General features: G+C 30.7%; 1 protein-coding gene across 2 annotated transcripts in view; it reads right to left on the reverse strand.

Moving 5' to 3' along the window:
* Positions 1-1,824: 1,824 nt before the first annotated feature.
* Positions 1,825-19,632, reverse strand: part of LOC132726880 (discoidin domain-containing receptor 2-like) — a 106,919-nt gene continuing 89,111 nt past the window's right edge. Inside the window, exons 8-14 of one of the 2 annotated variants that reach the window (XM_060712290.1) lie at positions 19,053-19,412; positions 12,291-12,484; positions 11,661-11,792; positions 9,626-9,753; positions 9,118-9,315; positions 7,615-7,849; positions 1,825-5,253 (exon numbers count right to left, since the gene is read on the reverse strand). In XM_060712290.1, coding sequence (XP_060568273.1) covers positions 4,921-5,253; positions 7,615-7,849; positions 9,118-9,315; positions 9,626-9,753; positions 11,661-11,792; positions 12,291-12,484; positions 19,053-19,412 — 1,580 coding nt within the window. In that variant the 3' untranslated portion in view covers positions 1,825-4,920. Of the gene's footprint in view, positions 5,254-7,614; positions 7,850-9,117; positions 9,316-9,625; positions 9,754-11,660; positions 11,793-12,290; positions 12,485-18,959; positions 19,413-19,632 lie in introns of both variants that reach the window. The other variant, XM_060712289.1, reaches the window with a different exon arrangement.

A 19,632-nucleotide genomic window follows, 5' to 3' on the forward strand; every position in this document is an offset into this window, starting at 1 on the left:
AAAGTTCACATTTTATACCTTTTTATTTGACCAGCCTATGCATGAGAAAATCTCTCTTTGGTATTATAACATAACCAATCTGATACAAGTGACTGAGACAGGTTTTTCTTACTTTAAATATCTGTTCACCATCTTACATCCATACGCTACACGGTACAAAAGAGCTTACCATTGCAGTTTTGTTTTTTCAAGTTTTGTCGAGCATGCAAGCTGTCTCCTCTTTCAGCTCTTGTCTTTTACACTGGCTCTCTGTAGATTTTGCATTGTGTTATTTTGTAGCAAAAAATTTGTTAAAATAATCAGTGATATAAAAAAAAATGTCAATTTATGACAAAAAATAAATAAATAAGTTTTGAGAAAATACATATATGGTCTCTCAATAAGTTTCACATATGTTTATGTAAATGTTTAAATCTAGTCACATGTATGAGTGTTTGAGTATTGAGAAAAAATCTGGCTTAGTGAAATAGAAAAGGAACATTATTATAATTACGTTATTGTAATTTACTTCTGTGTAAAAGAATATGTCCTGTTATGTTATTGTAATTCTTGTATTTTTCTTTTTTGTGTGGTTTGTGAAATTTACCTTATTTATAATGTTAAAAACGAACCATTGAATACATCTAGAAAGAAAAAGAATATCACAGACTGGAATTTTAGAAAAAAAGATTATAAGTGGATTTTGTTATAGTGTTAAAGGTATGAAGTTGAGAGCATTTTCTTGCTATATGAGTGTGTGTGTCTGTGTGTATATATGTACAATCTGTTATAGTGCTATGTAATTGTCATTGATACAGACAATATTTTAATAAAAATGTTGATCCAATTATCCTTGTCTTCTCTTTTCTGTCCTCCTAAACTGTTCATCAAATCATTCTGGAAATTTGGCATTTTTCACCAATGTCTATGTCAGTTAAGCTTCTACAAGTATGACACAGAGCAATAAAAAGTCTTTGTCCTCCAGATGCTTGCTACATAAATATAACACCACCCAAAAAAAAAGATAAATTTATACAGACTATACATTGATAGAAGGAAGGAGTCATGACAAAAACTTGTGTAATAAATGCAATATATTGATGTGAATATATATAACTTTGCATATTAATTGGTTGCCAGGGGTGAAGACAATGTTATAGAAATATTCTGTATGCTCAATAATGTTATGAAAAGATATCAAATTGTTACTTTGTAACCAAGGATTTTTGTTTTTTCTCCTAGAAAAACCAAGTCTGGTCAGTGTTTACCAGTATGTTAAATTGTTACTTGTGTTGTAATTAATTAATTTATTGCCAATACTATACGTGGAGATAAATTTTTAGGGAAAATACTACCAATACTGAAATCTTACATCATGGAATAAGGAGAAATTCTGTGTAAGTCTCAGTTAATGAGTTTTAATTATTGCATTGCTTTTATTGAACTGCTTGAAGAGGTATGGGAGAGTGGTTTATGCAATAAGACTAGTTGTTTACCAAACTGCTAGCTGTGTTGGTTCAAACCCTGTCCTAGGTAAGTGACGTTTCCTTGAGCAAGGAACTTTACACTCATTGTTACAATAAGTGCTGGTTGGTTCCAGGATTGGATTTCGAGAATGTGTTGAGCTTTTAGTTTCCTACACAAACTAAAATAAGTTCTGTATAAAGTAGTGTATGGTTCAATTTTAACTTCATTATAAACATGACAGTAAGGTTCAAGGCCAACAAATTCCATACACCAGTACAACCTGCTGAATGTATTGTTGTTAATCTAAAGATTTTAAAACATGTCCTGGTTTGACACAATGAGAATCAACAACAAGCAGCACAATAAGAAACTATAATATAATGGTTTCATAGTTTTATTTTCGAATATTTCATAAATAAATGATCAAATGCAATTACACCATCATTTCAGAACATTTATACAAGATGTAGAATCTATCTAAATTTTGTTCATTTAAGAGATTCATGCTTCAATTGAACACATACTTCGTACACGCCTCTGTGAAAAAAATGTCAATATTTCTAATTTACAGACAACACATACAGAGTTGGTTGAAGGGTCAAAGGACAAAATTTGGTACAAATACACAATGTTGAAAGTTACACATAAACAATAAATCTACTAATATAGTTTACTCTCGAACACAAATATTCATTTTTCTGTTAATTGATTAAAATGCATAAATACATGTACATAAGAAATTAAGTGTTTTATGAAATGTCAATAACTGCCCTTTGATGATCATTTTAATATGAACTGACAAACATTTAGTTTTATTTCATTGAAATATTTTTATTGATATTAGACACTTGATATTAATACTGTTCTGTAAGCCAAAGAAATACAACAGCTTTTTTTTTCTTTGCACACAATTTGATGGAAAAAAAATAGTGAAACACCCTATTTCTTGATAAACTTCTTTTTTAACTACTGGTACACAGCAGTCAGTGTTCTCATGTACATGGAAGCAAATCTATTTTCTCTGTCTTAATTCACACAAGGTTTATTTCTTATATTAGAAAATATGTTTTAAAATATCACTGTTTAATTCCACTGACTTATGTGCTGAAAACTGCCTGACATAACTGGAGAGTTTGTACTCATGTATATTGTACAACATAAAGAAAGTTTATAACATGTTAGTGCACTGCTATAGAAGAGGTATTTAAAATTGTACCTTACTGCAAATATTTAAAAAAAAAGACATTTAAAGGTGACAGCAAAATTGTTCACCTTGTCTTTACAAATATATTTTAGATATGTGTAACACAGATTAAAATCTAATAATAATTTAATTATGCTCAACAGATGATTGTTTTATGCATTTAGAGAACAAAATAACAATTACAACTTCATAAACAAGACTTACAAAAAGTAAACACTATTTTTTTGATTAAAGGAAGCCATTTCACACAGAACAAAGATATTTCATTGCCATTTAGTTCAGTAACAGTAAAACTAAATGTCAGAGTTAGATAAAACAAAAGTTTATTTATGGAAATCACTTAATGGTAAACATAATGTGAGAAGAAAAAAAAAATCAGAAAATGAATTTAAAGGGAAAAAGGAAAATATTACACGTTTTTTAAGCATTCTTTTGAAAATGTGACATAAATAAGCTCATTTCATTTAAATCATTTTAAAATACTAAAAGTGGTGGTAAATTACAATTTTTCACACACAAATTTCCTTGTTAACTACATTTTCTGAAAAGAATAATAAAAACAAAATCCATATGCCCCCACCCAAAATAGTGGAGGCATAGAAATGGCATACCATATTGTTCAATACTAACAACCCATTCCTGGGGTGTTAATAAGAAATTGTATGGCTATTTATGATTGACTAGTTTCTATGACAACAAAGTATTTATGAATTTACCAAGGTTCAAAAATGCTTCACTTTTACAATTAAACAAAAAAATTTGCTTTGCTGACAATATGAACTTATCTTATAAGCTTGATTTAACACAATGTCATTGAAATGTATTATGAATAAATATGGCAGTACAGCAAAACCTTGTGCAACACCTGCTCAAAATGTGAACTATAATACAAGCATATAGATGATACAAGTAGACAACTTCTATCAAGTCTATTACTGCTTTCTATGGTCACAATATATTTCTTCTTAAAATTCAACATTTTTTAGATAAACTAAACACATCTAAAAATATCAATAATCAGTGTATTTTACTGTTCCAATATGTTAATTTACCTTTTTTTCCTCTAAAGAAGTTTATCATCTCTACAATTAGGAAAAAAAACAGTAAAACTTTTATTTGTTGTTGTTTTATGGTTTAGCATTTCTCGAAAATATTTCTTGGTTAATTCATATTTATAAAACCCCACAATTTACAGCCATAATAATCAAATATTGTGGTAATTAATCTTCTAACAATTCCATGTTTTTAAACTACAATGTACATGTATTTCATACTAATGAATAACTTATCCGGTGTAATATATTTATATGTAAAATGCCTTACAGCTTTGTGTCTAATACGAAAGCAAAAATGCCTTTGCACTATTTCAATTTACAAACATAAAAGTAAAAACTATGAACATTTGGTATCATGTACAATATATTCTATGTACAATAGTCTTTATACAGCATGTAAAAGCAAAATATATATATACATAAAAATAGGTTTAAAATCAATGTTTTCTTAAAATGAAAAAAGATTTTCATAAAAATTCCATAACACCCTAGTCAGTTGTATGCATGCTCTGTTCCTAGCTTGACCTTTAATAAAAGGTAAAATCTGCAGGGAAAAATATGAACTTCTATTCCTTTAAACAGAAATTTGTGAAGGTTTTAATGCTTCAATCACTCAGTTCCTGACAACTCAAACTACAAAGCTTAGATAGAAGTTTAGTAAATATATTTCTATACAGAAAGTAGTCCCATTTAATGATGATCTAAGATGTAGGAATACAACAGATAAGCCTAAACTGGGTGAAAGAATACAACAGCTAAGTTTAAACAGTTCACCAAACTGCACATCCTAACAATGAACTTTGTTCAGAATAAAATAAATACACAATTTAATCTTGTTCAATTCTAATATGTCGCTGTTCAAAAATGTTCATTGTTTTCAACATAATGATGCACTTTTTGTTCTCCTACTCTACACATGATGTACACGCCACTACACTTCTCCAAAAATGTTCTAGTGTGAGCTGTTTGCCATATATACCATTTAAAGTGCTCACACACAAAATCATGTGGTTTGGTTTTTATTTGTTTGTGGCAAGAAGTATGGTTCTTTCCAAACATTGTAAATCTTTAGAATATTGAATTACTTCTCAACAATAAAACATCTCTTCAGTTAGAACTGGTACATTACTGAGAGAATTATCATCATTTCCAGTTTCATTAAGACAATCCAAGATCATTCATACATCCTGCAATATTTGCTGCATGGTCAGATAGTCAGCATATTGGTACCTTAATCTGGTTCATTTTCTCGTCCTTGGGATTGTATCCCATATTTTTACGCTGAAGAAACATTTGGATTTCTCTGAAACTAGGTCGCTCGCTCTCTGCTCGATTCCAACATTCTAACATCAGATCGAATATTTCCTTTGGGCAGTTACCTGGTTGCGGTAAGTATATTTGCTTGTTATCATTACGATAATAATGTCCAGCATTTTCGATTACTTGTTCGTCATTCATGGTATCATATGGTTGATCACGAGCAAATGTCAGTACCTCCCATAATGTTACACCTAATGACCATACATCACTCTTTGTTGTAAACTTCCCCTGAAATTATAAGTAACAAGACAGAGTATTTTAAATTTTTGTGGTAGGAAAAATATTAAATAAATACAAGAAGACACACAGAAGAAAATAATTACAATAGTTTGGGTTATAAAACATATGAATGTATTACCAATAACTTACATTAAACTGTATAAAACCATATGAAATGAAAAATTAAAAAAAAAATTGTAAATGGTAAACTTACAATGTTTCCATAATAAATGTACAGGCATTAGCAATAATTCACATTAAAGTTGTGATTTTATTTCAGGACTGATACATTAACATCATTTACTCTCTTATAGCAGTTAACATGTAACTAATGAAAAACAAATATGTGGCTATTATTCTTTCTACATGAAACAAATGCTGTATAAATATTCTATCATATAATTATTGTTAACTATGCACTTATCATATTTGTCATTGTACCTTATTATCACTGTAGCAAGTAAACTACTTAACTATGTAAATAATTGATTTGTTCCTAAAAAAAACAGCTTTTTCATAGCTCCATTATATACAAGTGTTATTTCCCTAAAATCATTATTTCAAGCTTTATATATTTTAGAAATGATAAAAACCTGTGATTTTTTTGTCATTACTAAAAAGCAACATAAAACTGGTAAAAAGTAATGAATAATTCTATATACCCTATATTTTGCATCATATAACAGAAATTTAGAATAACATGCAAAAACAAGAGCACCGCTAGGCGGGGCATTAAATGCCCGAAAGTACTTTAGCTGTAGGTTGATTAATGCTTGAATTATTGAGCGAAAACTGTTTCCAGTTTAAAGGTGATAGTAACCTTGATCTTCCACCTTGTGACCCCAAAATCAATAGGGATCTTCTACCCAATATGTACAATCATCCTATGAAGTTTGAATACTATGGACCAAATGGAACTTAAGTTATGCTGCAGAAACCATTTTCAGTTTTAGGGTAATAGTGACCTTGACCTTTGACTTTGTGACCCCAAAATCAATAGGGGTCTTCTACTCAATATGGACAATTATCCTATGAAGTTTGAAAACTGTGGGCCAAATGGAACTTAAGTTATGCTCCGGAAACCATTTTCAGTATTAAGCTAATAGTGACCTTGACCTTTGACATTGTGACCCCAAAATCGATAGGGGTCTTCTACCCAGAATGGACAATCATCCTATGAAGTTTGAATACAGTGGACCAAGTGGAACTTAAGAAATGCTCCGGAAACCATTTTCAGTATTAAGCTAATAGTGACCTTGACCTTTGACCTTGTGACCCCAAAATCAATAGGGGTCTTCTATTCAATATGAACAATCATTCTATGAAGTTTGAAAACTGTGGGCCAAATGGAACTTAAGTTATGCTCTGGAAACCATTTTCAGTTTTACAGTAATAGTGACCTTGACCTTTGACCTTGTGACCCCAAAATCAATAGGGGTCTTCTACCCAATATGGGCAATCATCCTATGAAGTTTGAATACTGTGGGCCAAATGGAACTTAAGTTATGCTGCGGAAACCATTTTCAGTTTTACGGTAATAGTGACCTTGACCTTTGACCTTGTGACCCCAAAATCAATAGGGGTCTTCTACCCAATATGGACAATCATCCTATGAAGTTTGAAAACTGTGGGCCAAATGGAACTTAAGTTATGCTCCGGAAACCATTTTCAGTATTAAGCTAATAGTGACCTTGACCTTTGACCTTGTGACCCCAAAATCAATAGGGGTCTTCTACCCAATATGGACAATCATCCTATGAAGTTTGAAAACTGTGGGCCAAATGGAACTTAAGTTATGCTCCGGAAACCATTTTCAGTTTTACGGTAATAGTGACCTTGACCTTTGACCTTGTGACCCCAAAATCAATAGGGGTCTTCTACCCAATATGGGCAATCATCCTATGAAGTTTGAAAAGTGTGGGCCAAATGGAACTTTAGTTATGCTCGGGAAACCATTTTCAGTTTTACAGTAATATTGACCTTGACCTTTGACCTTGTGACCCAAAAATCAATAGGGGTCTTCTACCCAATATGGGCAATCATCCTATGAAGTTTGAAAACTGTGGGCCAAATGGAACTTAAGTTATGCTGCGGAAACCATTTTCAGTTTTACGGTTATAGTGACCTTTGACCTTGTTACCCCAAAATCAATAGGGGTCTTCTACCCAATATGGGCAATCATCCTATGAAGTTTGATTACTGTGGGCCAAATGGAACTTAAGTTATGCTCCGGAAACCAAATTCCTAACGGACTGACGGACGTACAGACAGATGTCCGGACAGAAGGACCTCAGGGGGTATAACATAATATGCCTGAAATTCTTTCGGGCATATAAAAAGCAATCATAATATGTAAAGGAAAATACATACAAGTAAAATAGATTCCCAGGCCATCCATCTAATTGGTAAAACTGCCCGTCCTTCAATCCTGTAATAATCTGCACTGTACAGACTTCGACTCATTCCAAAGTCAGAAATCTTGATGGTAAAATTTGTACCGACTAGACAATTACGAGTGGCCAGATCTCGATGAACCATATTTAGTGATTCCAGATATTTCATTCCTGAAGCAATCTGCGATGCCATGTAGATCAAACAACCGTAACTGGAAACAAAATAAATATCTTTGATATATTAATATAGTCGAGGTACACTAAGTAATGTTACAAGCAAAATATCTAAGATCTGGACGTTGTAGTTTCAAACAAGAAGATTTTAATAACTTTTCTTAAGTAAGTCTATGTAAACTATGTGAGCCAAGCATATGCCTAGTCTTTACCAAAGGGACATGATCTAAGAACCATAAGGTAATGTTAAATGTCAAATATCTGAGCTCTTAGTACTGAAGCTTCTAATACGCAGATTTTTAAACTTGCAGATATCAATTTTGATCCATATTTTTATTTTTGCCATCACACAAGCTCACCAATGTACATCAAATTATGCAACAACTGAATAAAGTAAATATTTCCTTCATCAATTAAATGTTAAACATTTAAAACTGGTCAGTGGTAACATTCATTTTTGGACTTGTTTCCATATCTTAGACTGACATTTCCTTGAAGCACTTACTAAATTTTATACAGCTAACCAGAGATATAAAATTGATGTTAGAACTATAGAAATTTAACCTTTGAATTTCCCGATTTCCTCTCCTATAATAATGCATATATACATGTATCTCTTATTTTACAGTACCAGAAAAACATGCAATAAAGTCTAATTATAACAGAATAATATTATGGGAACCATCTCAAATTGTCTCTTAAATCTTTATTTAGAATGCCATTTCATTTTTTTGCATCAATTATTATGTCTGGTCATAAAGTCTCTTTGGAATTATTTCCATTTTCTAGAATATTTCTGCATGATAAACTTATACCATTATCAAGTCAAATAACATGAAACATTTCTCAGTAAATCCAGTCAAAGAGATTAAAGCCTGGAACCAGTTTTTGAAATTGCTTAAAAATACATAGAACTTAAGTCTGTAACCATAACACAGGTGTGAATAATCTTTGTTGTAGATACTTTGTATTTACATAAGTTCCTTGAACTAGTCTATGCCAAATTACAATACAACATTTATTCCATGCCAGTTTAAATAAAATAAGCTGCCAATTTATACATTTCTCATCATACATCATATTTCATACTTGGAACAAACACTGACAAATAAGACTAAGGTTAATATTTAAATGCCTTAAGTTGACAGCCCATAATGTAAAATAAAGCAGACAAAAATCTGTTAGTGTAAGGGCCTTAATTCACTCAAATCTAAAAGTAATGGGCCTTGGAACTAGTTTGCTATAGCAGTGTTTAACTGTATTTAACATATGGTAATAACATGGATGCATTAATTAATGGACCTACCTTAAAGTTTTAGCATTAGCGGCCTCTGCCATGGGAGACTCTGGTACATGATCCAGTAAGAACTGGTTGAGGTCCCCATATTTCATGTACTCTACAATCATACATAGGGGCTCCTCTCTTATGCATACCCCTAACACCCTCACAATGTTTGGGTCCTTTAACTGGGACATTATCTTGATCTCCTTTTGGAAGTCAGACCTGAAAAATAAACCAAACAATTCTTATATTGTCAAGGTCAAATAGTCACTCTTTTTATCATTTGTTTTTTAAGTTATATCGACAAAATGTTTGGCTCCATTAACTGAACATAAATAATTTCTTAAGAATCAAACAGTTTAAAAATTTAGATGGACACCTTAATGATTAATAAATAGAATCATTAACAAATGTTGAAAATGTAAAAAAAATTCTGAATTTCAGATATTGCTATGAAATATATTTATTTTATATTTTACATATTTAAAAAAGTAGATATATTTTTATATCATGTTTTATGTATATATCACACCTAGCTCTGTCGTCTGCATCTTTACGTAACATCTTTACTGCTACCAGTACTGGGCGATTTACATTTCTGTTCATAATGTAGTCATCTTGCAAATAGTCCGCAATATCAACAGCCTCACATAGATGTACCTAAATATAACAAAAAATATAACATAATCAGTAATGTTAATCTGCAAACAAGTCATCTTCAACTCTTATACAAGTAGTAGCAGTGAAAATTGAAGGCAAGTCAATTATATAGAAACAGCTCAATTATTTGAGTTCTGAGAATTCTTACTGAGAACATTTATAATTGTGATATACATTGTATAAAGCAACTTCAAACTGTAATGGGATTGTCTTTTATTTATCATTAGGTTACAATAACTTGAAACTGTGAGCTTGAACACCAACTTGAATACTGAGATATGATAAAAATAGGTAAGATAATATATGAATAATATACATTGCTATTTATTGTGAGTGAATTATGTTTTATGTTGTTATTTAGCAATGATACACCATTAACAACATATATACAAGAAAACTCTAACTACCATCAGGCAGTAAACCCAGGAAGTATACTGTTTTATAATGCAAAATAACATTGACTCCAAGATTTATGCAAAAACCAAGCTTATATACACTACATAAAGCCCTCAAAAACAAATTAAATAGCACATTTAGAAATGTGTGGATCCTAGACGTAATTCATTGATAGGCAATAAAGTGCAGGGCAGAACAACGAAATGCAGCCATTATAATGCTGGGAGGCAATTAAAGTAATCAGAACTGTTTTGTTGTAAACTACAGATATTATACTGTATTATACAGTTATCTCTAGACTTCCAGTCATAACTAAACATTGTTTTATTTCTCCTATACACACAGTTAATAGCCAAATTATGCAGAAAAAACATAAGTTGCACTATAGAATAGTGAAATAATTCTTTGTATTTGTAGTATAGGTGATTTCCCCCACGGTTTTTGTAAATTCCTGATAAAAATTAACAGATAGGACTTTTTCCACATTTTCTTAGCAAACTTAGAGCATTTTTCACTGCAGATTCAAGGGCTGTCTCAGTAGCAGCTACTCTACTTTCCTCAGTGCTGTATAATTAACCTTTGACCTTTTTAACCCAAAACGGGTATGGTGGTTAGGACAAGGTAGGCAAGGTGTATCTTCAAACAAATATGCTCTTTGATTAAATGGACAATTTTCTGTTTGCTATTAAATGATCTTGACCTTTTGACCTAGAATGGGTGTGACAAGTAGTACTTATCAAGATACATCCACATATTAAGTTCCAATGAAATAGCTTTTGTTGTTCTCTTTTTTTTTATTTTCTAAATTTTTTGTTTGACATAAAGTTTAAATTTAATAAAGAAGGAACAATGTTGTTGAGTATGTAATAGACTATATTCATTAAGTTAATCCTTTTGCACTAAAAGCTGTATGAAATTTCCCACCATGTATATTATTTAAAATTCTGCACTAGCATTACAAAGAAACTTTCAACACAAGAGTTAAACAATTACTCCAAATAATTACCTACTCATTATTTTGGCACTGGAGCATTTAAGATTGTGAAGCTGCAAGACCTAAGCAGCTGTAAGTGCACATAATCTTTGTACCTGAATACCCTAACAATGATAACCCTTTGTCTTATGTGCAAATAAAGTGAAATGAGAGGGAACTAGAACAACAGTGTATCATTGACAACAAAATTAAATTATCAACATTGTGTACTAAATATCATTCAGGAGCTTAACTTTGCACTCATTCTATCATACTCCCTGCATCTTTCACATACTCCCTGCATCTTTTACAAAGTTGTTTAAGTATGTATAATGTATGCACCCATTCTATACATAAAACATTAGATTGCTTACAATATTTGCTTTTTAAATCTGATATCTGGACCCAGAGCAGTAGACCTATTATAAGTGAATACATCTAGTGATATCTGGACCAAGGCAGTAGATCTATTTGTCCCTGGACAACTGGCAATTACATTTAATAAATTTAGGAGTGAAGACTACACATGTAGGATTACCTCTCCAAACTGTCCTTCACCAAGAACCTCCACAAAACGAAGATTTTCTCTTGGAAACTCAACAATAGACAAGTCAATACTCAGCAATAACTCTGCATTGGGTATTGAATACACGCTGCTACCTGTAGCACCCTGCAATGTACACATAAAACACAGTAATAATCATCCTTTTCATTATTTCAAACATTTCTACTTTAAGGTAAATAAATTAATCTAAATTTATTTCAATGCATTCTCTAACCAATTCTCCACAGTGACATATACTAAAATTTCAAAGAAATTCTTCTAATTACTATTAGTTCCAATGACAATTTTTTACCATTTATTACAAACATTAAAGGTAAGTGGGCATCTATCACAATAACAAACTGATGTTTCACATTAAAAGCACCAAGCTTCTACAAGTTACCTTATAAGCTTTTGAAACTTCAAATTCATAAAATAAGAATTTCTGGCAGAAATATAAATCATAAAGCCAATCAAGATATCATCCTAATTGCTATAAGTGCCTTATTTAAATATTTTTAACAATGCATTCAGACTCGTAATTTAGAAATTTCAGTAATTTTGCAAAGCATTTTCAATATATTGCATTGCATAATCATGTTTTTTTATGTAAAATCTTGTAACCTGTAAATTTGGAATGTTTAAACCCTGTGAATTCACAATATCAGCGGCGGCATACAGGGCATCATACGTCGGTGGCGGAAGATCCAACTGGTTCAGTGGTTGAACCCGAACTGGAGGCTGAGGGGGGTATATTGGTGGTAGTGCAACTTTTAGAGCCGACTTTGTAACGTCTGGCACTGCATAGTCCCTCGAATCTATAAATAGAACCAAGTGTGTACAATTCAATAAAGAATTCTATAATTGGAACAAAGTGTGGTAAATTCAATCATGGTTTCTATAAACAGAACAAAGTGTGGTAAATTCAATCATGGTTTCTATAAAAAGAATAAGAATTGTAAAATTTGGTCCCCTTGAATCAATAAACAGAAAAGTGAGTGTAAAAGTTAATCATGAAATCTATAAATAGAAATAACAACATAAAGTTGAATTGAAGACTCAAAAAGTGTTAAATTTAATCACAGAATCTATATGAAGAAACCAGAGTCTACAATTTAATCATCATACATGCTGAATGAATCAATGAAGTTTTCTAGAAATAACAGCAGTAAATTTTGTCTAATTTTACTATTTCCAGATGACTTAAATTAAAGATGGTTAAAATACTTAGTAAAGAAGCTGTTAAATGAGGCAATAAGAGGAAGTATCAATTAATCAATTATATCTTATTTATCATAATATTTCTAAATATTATTACTATTTTATATTTACTTTCATTCAAATCATTAATCCCTGAACTATAAAAATCAAAATCAAAATTCATGGTTATCACATTAAAAAACATTTAAATTGCTTTTTAATACAACATATTCTTTTAATTTTCATGTTATATCAGCTTGTACAACAAATGCTAGACTATACTATATACATTAAAACATAAGAAATATTTACATGTCTGTTACAATACGATATTAAAATGTCTGACTAGTATCTCTGAAATGGAATAACATCTTCAATTTCAATTCAATTTCAAGACTTCTATTAAGTGCAGACAGATAAGGTTGCAAGAAGTTAGAAAACTGTTACCAATATAGAAATCTAATCTGAAGATTAAATTCTGTAAAATGCATTTTCAAAATTGAATGAAAATATCAGGATTCCCTCGCTGTTTTAATAGATGTTTAAGAAAACAACTTAAGTTAGAATTTATATAACAGTAGAGAATCAGAAAATTTGAGTTAGTTTTCATGTATTTTCAGCCAATTACATTCTACAGCTTTTTTATTTCCATATAACAGTAGCTTATTATGTTCTATTAGGTGTAATATTCAACACAATTCTTTGACCCTGGAAGAGTTTATCTATCAATATATTGATTATAAGGAATGGAAAATGAAATTGTTTGCATTTTTTAAAAACTTTCTTCATTTTACCAATAAAATGTATGGCCTTTAAATAACTAGAAACAGTGCTATATTTTCTAAGAAAAAGTTTCTAATAATTTATTAAAATATGCACCTGAAAATCATACAGCCCGAATTGTTTCTGTAATTGAAACAAGATTCTTCTCTAATTATTCCTAAAGTCATTGGTAATTATTTGCAAATACTTTAGTAATTATTTCTAACATTTCATATGCCTATAAACAAAAGTGATATTATTTAACATTAACAAAATGATAGGATAATACATTTCTACATTCATTTCTCTGTAATAAACAGCAGTAACAACATGTTTTTCATTTAAATTTATCAACAACTAGTTGTAGGTGTATTATTATGTCTCCTAGCAAATATTTATGAAACAAAATAATTCATACATTTGTTTAGTATAACAAGAATGCCATGAAGGCCTTAGATCACCCACCTTAGACCCATTGCTAGAAAAGGTCACATTTCTTCAATGAAGAAGTAGATCATTAAGTCACATGTGAACTGGTAGCCTATAATCAATATAACTTTTATAGAGGAACAATATAAAAGTGCTCAGCAGTGTGGTTTTTTCAAAAAGTCTTTTTTTTTTTGCTTCTGTGACTAACTTATTAACAAACTGAAACCACTTATAATTAACTATTAATCATGATGTAGAAAGCCACCTAAGAATCATTGGAGTGTATCAGGTGTATAAATAAAGGAAATGTTGTTTAGAGAAATTGTGGATAACAACAGGCATCCTTCTATGACAAAAAGCTCACCTCTCTGGTAATTTTCGAAGACATGAACAGCAGATATCCTTCATTTAAAGCATGGTCAATTTTTTATTCATTTATTTAATTTTTTTCTTCTTTTTTTTTGGGGGGGGGGGAGGTGCAGTTGGGGACAAAATATCCTCTGTCAGATTTAAAAGCGAGGGAGTCCACAGGAAAAAGTTATTTAGTGCCTTATCACAAAGTATTACAAAAAAGCCTTGACATCTGCACATTCGTGATCAATCAATCATTTCTCTTAATATCAACTGTAGCATGTTATTAAACTTTGTTTCAAAACAATCAAACTATACAGTTCCCCCTTTGTATTATCAAACAATAAAATGCAGCAAAAAAATTAAAATTTTGTCAGTCTCAAAATCTTATGAGCAATTTATTAACATATGAAAAAAATAAACGAAGCTAAATACAACATTAATGAACAATCTTCATACTGGGAGTTACAAAAACTCCAAAGATTGCATTTTAATGAGTGAACCTAAAAACTTAATTTGGCCTAACAGTAGCAAGATTTCCCCCTTATGATTTCTCAAACATTTTTTTTGCACAATACAACTGTTGTATGAAGATTTTTTTTCATTGCTTATAATTTCAATGAGATTATCCTATTTTATGATGTATGTAAAAAAAAATCCCCCATCAATCAAATTATAATGTTTGTTGATTACTACTTTAACTAAAAAAGTATAAAGAAACATAATAAAATCAAAATAAATAATTCTAATGCAGAGTTAAATTTGATTTTAATTAAACTACCTAGCGTTTTCTGGTGCCTTGAGCCTGTCCTATTGGCACTTGTGTAGAAAGGGGAATATTGACCTAGTGGGTGCCTGAGCCTGTCCTATTGGCACTTGTGTAGAAAGGGAAGTGTTGACCTAGTGGGTGCCTGAGTCTGTCCTATTGGCACTTGTGTAGAAAGGGGAGTGTTGACCTAGTGGGTGCCTGAGCCTGTCCTATTGGCATTTGTGTAGAAAGGGGAGTGTTGACCTAGTGAGTTTCAACATGACCACTTCTACTAGTTAGTTCAAGGAGACTTCAAGCTTTCTATACAATCAAACTGTATAATTATGTTTAAACTATGGCTAACAGTTCAGAGAAAAACAACAGGTAACAGTTTGAACAGTTCAATCACAGGGATTTTTTCTCGATAAAAAGTAAGATAAAACATTTAAGCAGGATACAGTTTTTGTGTTGTGATTATTTTTATATCTGGAGAGAAACTGTTTCCAATGAGCCAAAAACACTAAATTCTTCCTCAATATCAGATGCAAAGAATATAGTTATCAATGTGGTTCATAAAAAAAGTTTGCCTTCAAGTCAATTTTTCACAATTAATGAGTTATGCTGGAATGAAAAATATTAAAAGAACAATTTTCACAGTAAGTTTATGTAACACCTGTTATTTCATACACTTACACTGTCCATTGTGGTTTTTTGCAACTATTAAGTGTCCAACAAAACTTATGGAAGTTTTTATTTGTATAATATTACCTTTGTCATTTGCATATGATGGTTAGTACTACTCAAATAACATGATTTTAGTACTTGTATTTTAGTAAGACTCCTTTAATAATTGCACAGGATGATTTTGATGACATTTATTGCTTGTATAAAAGATGAACAATTGTTAAAACTAGCAAAATAGTACTAGCATCTTCGTGAAAATTTGGTTTTATCTAAAAGTTATTACAATATATTGAAATTTTTCCACGGTATAAAGCATGTCAAATCTTACACTGAGAATTTCTTTCTTTCCATTCTTATCATTTTTCTTCTTATCAATGTAACAGTAGGAAACTTTTTATATGCATTTCTTCATGAGAATTCCAGCTTGTTTTATACCAAAACATACACTAATTCAATTTATCCTCATATACAAAATACAGTCATTCAAACACAGGCAGGACAGAATTTTTTATGATTTTTATGATATCATAAGTACAGACTGGCAACTAGTTTATGATCTCATAATTCCTAGAATTAACTTTCATTACCATAGTTCATCTAATTAAAGTACCATATGCTTCCTTTTAAGTTATAATAAAGTTTAATTGTTGAAAATATTCTGTTGTAAAAACTTTTCAGAAAATAGTCTACAGGAAAAGTCTTAACACCTCACTTAAAGAGAGTATCTACCTTAGAATTAAATATACAGGATCTAAAATCTACAGGGGTTTATTTATAAAAAGTGCAGTACCTATCACTTACTTATTCATGAAAGGCAGAAAAATACATCAGTTTTTTCTTTTATTTGAAATGATATGGTATTACCCCCTTTAATCACATGCAGAAATATTTGGACAAATTGCAAAAATAAACCACATCATAAATTTATGTGTTAGTACATCACAGCAAGGGGCTGATTGCTTTAACAGACTATCAGGCATCTTTTTCTCACAGGAATTTATCTACAGTACCTCATAGGCATTTTGATAACATTATATGAATTTCAGTTATTTCCCACATTACTGAACTTTCATTTTCAATACTTTTGTATCTAAATTACAGTTATATTAACTAAAATGTTCATTTGGTCATTTCAATTAAGTTGGTGTGCCAATCTGTCACAGGCAGTAACTTATGCTGTATTAGTTTTAACCATATCTATCCTTGTCTGCAGAAAAATATTGCAAAAAAAGATCCAGAATGATCTCTAATTGGAATGTAAGAAATCAAAGTATTTTGGAGGATAATGTATCTGATAAAGAAATTACTTTATTACAGAGAAACAATTAATTCTTAATTGTGTAAAGTGTAATGGACCATCACAAGGGATCTAGATTTAAATGTCTCACCTGCAATAACTGTTCATATTTATGTACACATATTTATGTACACTGAGCTGTAATACTACAGTATTTGTACATATATTTATGTACACTGATCTCTTATACTACAGTATCTGTACATATATTTGTACATATATTAATGTACACTGGTCCCTAATACTACAGTATTTGAATATATATTAATGTACACTGGTCCCTAATACTACAGTATTTGTACATATATTTATGTACACTGGTCCCTAATACTACAGTATTTGTACATATATTTATGTACACTGGTCCCTAATACTACAGTATCTGTACATATATTTGTACATATATTAATGTACACTGGTCCCTAATACTACAGTATTTGTACATATATTTGTACATATATTATTGAAGACTGGTCCCTAATACTTCAGTATTTGTACATATATTAATGTACACTGGTCCCTAATACTACAGTATATGTACATATATTAATGTAAACTGATCTGTAATGTACAGGTAGTTATGACTTACAAGGGTATAACAATAACTGACAAGAGGTAATATAGATATGTAAAACTAGAGAAAGTTCATTAGGTATTTTGATTTGTATCCAAATTGTTTAACAGATTACATCAGATTACATAATCTCTAGTCATATCCTTACAGCCAGATTTATATTGAAGTTTTAGGAAATAGGGTAAATAAAACCATAAACTTCAGGTCTTGTAAACTCAAAGCAACATATTCTTCTATGTCAGAAAAACAGAAAATGAGAGGGTGGGGTAATACCACAATAACTATCATATTAGATTAACTTGTTCACAAAAGTTTTCATAGATATTATATGTGAAAATGTTCCAGGATAATCATGGGGCTAAAAATGTCCATGAAAGTCATATTTTGTTAATACTATGTACACAAAAATGCATTTGAAATGATGAAAATGCATTATGGGAGTTAGAGGATGAGTTCATAAAACAGTCGTATAACTTGCCTATGAAAGTCCTATGACATCCACTTCTGCTAACAAGGGTAAGTAACCACATAGAAAATATTTGTTAATTCAGGTACTTGTTCAATGACAACAGGTAAAATAGTCGGTTACATATTCAACATCTGTAACTAATAAGCTTAACAACTACTCCTTTAGTTCTCTGTACTTATAAAATATCCCAAGGAGCTAAATAACACAATGTATTAAATGCTTATGGGTAAAGACAAAACAAATCTTAGTACTTAATGTATTATTTGCCTAACCCATAAAATGATAAGATTTATGATATGCTGTGAAGCCCAAGTTATTTTGGCAATTTCAATTTTTCCCTTATGTACTATGTATATTAATTAACATATAAAGGTAACATTTCATGTGAAGAGAGAGAAAGAAGCACTTTAAAAGCATTCTAAAGATAGTAACAAAATTAGAAACATGCAAACATGCTAGTATCTTAACTATATAATACATGAACCAAAATCACTCAATTGAAGGTCACTATAGGAAAACATGCCTTTTATAAATTTCCCTGAAAAACAACTTTCTAGGAATTCAATTATTTGATGTGAATTTCACATAAACACATCATGCAGGAATTTATAGGAATCTAGCTGTAATAATGACAAAATAACTAGATGTTTAAGGCTATGTTCTTATATAAACATGCGCAAGAATACATGGGACAAGACACATCTAAAAGCTTTGAATATATTCACACAGGCATTAGCGATATAAAGTAAGGGCATGAAGCTTACAAACACAGTTTCTACCTTGCATTTCAGAACTAGATGGAAGGTCTGGCAAATTACGACCTTGAATTAAGTCTTTTGGTTCAGAGTATCCTTTTAAAATTTTATCCCCACCATTGCAAATATGATGTTCATCCATATCATCAACTGGTAGACCCTTGTACATTGTGCCATTTGACATCTTGCCCGTCAAAGTCGGATGAAATGTATTAACGTGATTCATGTTCATAGTCACATGATCCACGACAGGTTTCATACCAAGTCGATTATTGTTATGTTTTCGCTTCTTATGGCGAATGATGATAAATAGAACAATTACAAATAAAACAACAATGAGGAAAGCTAGAGCTCCAATGATAATTCCAATATATTGCTCTTCAAAAGATTTCTTCTCCTCTGTTTTATGTATATCATTCTCATTATGTTTTCTGCCTACATCAACTGGTACATAGTCATCATGGTTATGATCAGAACCTGCAACAAATATAATATTCACAATTTTTATATTTAAACATTTTGATATTTTACGTATAAATGAAGCAAGTACATGACTTGTATGTTGTATCAAGAAATCAAGGCTTATTACAAACTCACCCTTGATAAAAATGGGTGTCAATAGTGCATTTTAGTACATTGTGATGTAAAAACAACAATAACTACTTTATCATAACAACCATTCTCCATTTTTTTGCTG

Source organism: Ruditapes philippinarum, unplaced genomic scaffold (assembly GCF_026571515.1).
Source record: "Ruditapes philippinarum isolate M1 unplaced genomic scaffold, ASM2657151v2 ctg381_1_1_1_1, whole genome shotgun sequence".
NCBI lineage: Eukaryota > Metazoa > Mollusca > Bivalvia > Venerida > Veneridae > Ruditapes > Ruditapes philippinarum.